This window comes from Ceratotherium simum, chromosome 34 (assembly GCF_057802395.1).
Source record: "Ceratotherium simum simum isolate JZ-2026a chromosome 34, ASM5780239v1, whole genome shotgun sequence".
Lineage (NCBI taxonomy): Eukaryota > Metazoa > Chordata > Mammalia > Perissodactyla > Rhinocerotidae > Ceratotherium > Ceratotherium simum.
In genome coordinates this window covers 1,171,167-1,175,728 of record NC_141933.1, presented here as the reverse complement: position 1 = coordinate 1,175,728, position 4,562 = coordinate 1,171,167, and the positions used below count along the sequence as shown (strand labels likewise).

The 4,562-nt window shown below is 63.7% G+C and overlaps 1 protein-coding gene across 3 annotated transcripts in view; it reads right to left on the bottom strand.

Moving 5' to 3' along the window:
- Positions 1-3,078: 3,078 nt before the first annotated feature.
- The window catches only part of CHID1 (chitinase domain containing 1), a 30,070-nt gene continuing 28,586 nt past the window's right edge, over positions 3,079-4,562 (bottom strand). For 2 of the 3 annotated variants that reach the window (XM_087422401.1, XM_087422400.1), the window contains exons 11-12: positions 4,058-4,138; positions 3,079-3,604 (exon numbers count right to left, since the gene is read on the bottom strand). In XM_087422401.1, the coding sequence (XP_087278527.1) occupies positions 3,094-3,604; positions 4,058-4,138 (592 nt within the window). In that variant the 3' untranslated portion in view covers positions 3,079-3,093. Of the gene's footprint in view, positions 3,605-3,794; positions 3,838-4,057; positions 4,139-4,562 lie in introns of all 3 variants that reach the window. The other variant, XM_004441034.3, reaches the window with a different exon arrangement.

Genomic DNA, 4,562 nt, shown 5'->3' with positions numbered 1-4,562 from the left:
CATGGGTTGGGGTGGGGGGGTGGGGGGCCGACCACTAGTCCTGGTGCTCAAGGCGGGGCCACAGTCCCGTCATCCACATTCCATGGCGGCCCGGGCAGGCTCCAGGTGCATCTTAATAAAGTGCGTGGACAGCAGCCCCCCACCCGTGTCTGTCACTGCCCTAACCCCTTGGGGGGTGCCAAACCCAGGCAGACCCTGTGTGGCTGTGCTCCCCCCACTGATATGGGCCCGGCGCCTGGAGTGGGGTTCCTGGACATGTGTGGGCCCAGGTGAGCTGCTTGGGCCAGGCAGATGGCAGCTCCCACGCCCGCAGAGGACAGCCTCAAAACTTCCATGAAGTTGGCTCCGAGGGACAGCCCTGAGCCTCTCTGAGCCACCAGCGGCCTGTGGTAGGGACACCCCGTCTCCATCCAGCCCCGGGGCCTCGCCGCCCTCCCCCAGGGGTGTCCTTACCCAGTGGAGTTCAGCTCCATCTTTCCCGTTATCTTCCATTCCTGTCTGGTTCCTGGGAACTCTGCCCCTAAGTGTTACTCTATGGATTTTGCAAATAAGGTGGGCTGTCAGGAGCAAAGCACTTGTCACAGGGTCCAGAATTAGAGAAATGGTGAATCTGCCTCAAACCACCTCAAAGACAGGGGTGGGGCTTCCTGGGAACAGGACTGATGGGGGAGTGCAGAGGCCCGTGGGTCTGGGGGTCCAGGTTGGGGGATGGACCCCTTCCAAAAGCCTCACTAACTGTGGGGCATCTGACCCCTCCAAACGGCACCCCATCATCTCAATTTCTAGCCCCCATTCCTGCTGGCTCTGGTCCTGCCGACTCTGTCACCCCCTGGGACACCCCCTCTGCGTCACTGTTCTCGTGTGGCAGACCCACCTGCTGATGCCCGGCCAAGTACTGCCCGTGGCCACAGACACAACCCAGACCACCTGGGTGCTGGCCCCTCCTGGCCCTCAGTCCCTCGCTGATTCCTGTCATGTCTCCATGCCCCACCCACACTGCCATCCTCGCTCCATGGAAGCCCCCAGAACCCCAGGGGATTTACCACCAGCGCTAACACATGGAGTTAGCAGGCCTCAGGACACAGTTAACGCATCCAAGCTGATTCTTATGTAGCAGCAAGCAGCCAGAAATGACCTGAGGACAGTCGCACATCCAGCAGTACTGTCCCCCCCTTGACCCCGGCCAGCGCCCACTCTGCCCTCTGGCCTGGACCCAGGTCCCCCATTCGCGTTTCTCTCCAACCCTGATCTCCTGCCTCCCTTGCTCCTCGTTCTGTGTGCCCAGCGTGCGTACATGGTTTTGCAGGAGCAAGAGAAATGACTTGCAGACCTGGGACCCTTCTTGCTCACAGCCTCTTACGTGGCCCCCTTAGACTCCAGGTGCCTCTGCGTCCAGCCCTGACTCAGTTTCTCCCATGGCCCCTGAGCTGCTCTGGCAGCCCCTGCTCCACCAGGGTCCTACTGGGACGTGCAGGGCCCGGCCTCCGTGCCGATGCCACATGCTGCCCTGCACTGGCTGGTGCCTCTGCATGGTTCTCAGGCTCACTTTTCTCCCCATGTGGATGCCTCTGGGGGATGCCTCCCAGTCCCCCATCCCCAAACTGAGAAGTCCCCCCACATGCCTGGTGTCCCGTCACCCACCTGGCTCTACATCCACTGACATGTGGACTCACACTGCAGGCCCCCCACAACTGACCCTCCCACACACCCTACACACCCCCGAACTCCTCTACAGACTTCCAGACTCATCAGAATCCAACGCCTGCCCTGGTGCAGCGGCCTCCCTGCTCCCCACCACCTGGGCCTTCGAAGCTGGGGGAGAGGGGACTGGCCTGTGCCTGCTGCTCTGCCCTCTGGCCCTGCCCACAGCCAGAGCAGCCATGTTGGGGAGACAGTCTGGCCCAGGGAGACCTGAGCTGTGGCCCCACGTGCCAGCAGCATTCCTGCCCACCGACCCACATGCAGACAGACGCACACGTGAACACACGCACACATGCTGGAGTGTGCACGCACACACATACACACACACACACACAACCCACAGCAGCTGAGCGCACTGACTTCTCACAATGGCCCCACTTCACCCCCAAACTCCCATCCATTCTTCTGGTCAGGCCCAGCCTTCCCATCTGGGAAGGTGGGTTGGTTTCTCAGAATCAACAGTCTGCCCTACTCCACCCGGAGAGCAGGCCTGGGTGGGGGCAGCCCCAGGGCCTCTGGGTGGGTCGTGGGCAGGGGTAGTTGGCAGGGCCTGTCTGACCCACATCCTGAGCTCCTGGCCACAGCCCACACTGGCAGAAGTGGGGAGCCCAGTCTGGCTGCCCTCCCAGCCGGGCTGGTTTCTGTCGTGGGCCCATGAGGCTGGACCTCCTGCCTACACCTCGAACAGCGGGGTCCTTCGTCTAGGCAGCTCCTGCAGGCAGAGTGGCTTTCACGAGGGACTGGTGGGCCTAGCCAGACTTTGACCCCAAGGACAGACATCTATCCCCTTAAAACCCTCCCTTGTTCACATGCCACAGGAGGAGGGTGGGATGTGACCCTGTCCCCAGCACTCCCTGCCCGGGACCCCAAGTGCTTCAGGGAAGCCAGAGCCCGGGGTGCAGCCACGAGCTCACATGCAGCATCTGACAGCAAGTCCGCCCGGTCAGCACCCTGGCTCAGCGCTGATTACGGAGGGATTCATCCGCTTGGAGCCACTAAGGTTAATCACCAGGAGTGAGGGTGAGGAGCCCTCCTGGCTGAAGGGACAAGGGGATAGCGGATGGGGGCTAGGGGCCAGCTGTCCTCTGACTCCTGGCAATCCCTGTTTCATCCTGGGAGTGTGGCTGCACCCACAGGCACTGGGACCTGCCAGCACACTGTCATTCCACGGTGACCCCATGGCCCATGAGCACCAATGGGCTCTCAGGGGTCCTGCTGCTGCCCTGCTGTCCAGGCCCGGGTCCTCTGGGGCAGGGCTGGCTTCTCCGAGCCCCGGTTTCTCCAGCAGCCCCCACACCCTCGCCGTGTGGTGTTTGGTGGGTTCATCTGTGTGACTCTGCTTGCAGCCTTGGCGGGCTGAGCCTGTGTGGGCAGTGGGAGGCCAGGGCCCCTTCACATGGTCCTGGGGTGATGCTGGGTGGAGCTGCCCCTGCCAGGGGCTTGGAGTCCAGGTGTGGGAGACTCCAAACTCACAGTGAACCACAGGCCACGTGGAGCAGCCTGGACTCTGGGTGCCATGGGAAAGGCCCCGCCAGGCCGCCCTGTGGGGTGGGGACTGTGGGTCCTGCCTCCACCCAGCAGATGGCAGGCAGCCAGCAAGGGCTGGGGAAGAAGGTCCTGTGTTCTTGGGGCACCCCCGGCCAGGACTGTCCCTCCCCCGTCACTGACGAGGGGGCCAGGATCCAGGACCCCTCTGCCCCGGCCCGAGAGGACAGCAGACACAGTATGGAAAACAGAGAAGTCTGTATTTTGCATGTCAGTCACTCCGTCACTCAGAAAGCACATATCTGCTCCAGGGCTGGGCCTAGAGCAGGTCGTAGAAGTAGTCCAGGCCCTGGCCCAGCTCCCAGATGGACACCCCGACGCCCAGCTCCCTGGCCAGCGCCAGCCGCACCTGCAAAGACTGCAGGCAGAGGGGGGCGTCAGCCTCTGCCTCTCGTCACCATGGCAGCCCCCGAACGTGCCCAGGCCTGAGCCCCTCATCCCGTGCTGACCCACTGCCCACCATGGCCTCGCTGTGGGCAAGGGTCACTGCGGGAAGGGGTCATGCCTGCTGCCCCCGCCCCCAGCGCCACAGCTGGGCCCACACGTACCTTCAGAGTCGGGTAGAAGATGACGTGCCTCCCGCCGCGGCTCCTGCAAAAGGGAGTGGCCCGTGGGCCTTGCCCGCCCTGCCTCCCCTCGTTCTCCCAGCTCCTCCCCACCTTCCAGCCAGGTCTCAGGTCCTGCTGGAAAGGCCCCTCTGTGGGTCCTACTCCTTGGGCTGGCCCTCAGGGCCAGAGGTTAAGCTTGTGACCCCCGGCCAGCCTGGGCATGTGCCCCCACCCTCACCCAGGGCCTCCTCCTGGACACTCACTTCTTGTACTCGAAGAAATGCTCGGCGGCCTGGCTGTCCCACACCATCCGGGGCCTGTGGTCCTTCAGTGTCTGGATGTACCTGGGGGAGACCGGGACATGGGTGTAGGAACTGTCCCCGGCCCGCCTGGCACCCCAGCCCCCTGGAGGCCTCGCCGACAGCCCTGACACCCGGACAGGAGAGTGGTGGCCACGGCTGTCATGGAAGGGGTGAGGCCACCCAGGGGCAGCAGGACTCAGGGGGCTGTCATCCCCCGATGGTCTGTGGAGCGCCAGCAGCACGCTGGGCCGGGTGGGAGCGCCAGGTGTGCACACTGGACGTGAGGGAATGCCAGGAAGCAGGACCACGGGACAGGGCCTGGAACATTCGGCCCAGGGCAGCTGCAGGACGGGCGCCTCCTGCTGCAGCGTCCAGGGTCCTCGCTGGGGGAGGACAGAAATGCCCAATAGACGGCTCCTGAGATTTGAGCAGAAGCCCCGGCAGCATTTCTAAGCTCTCCGCTGTG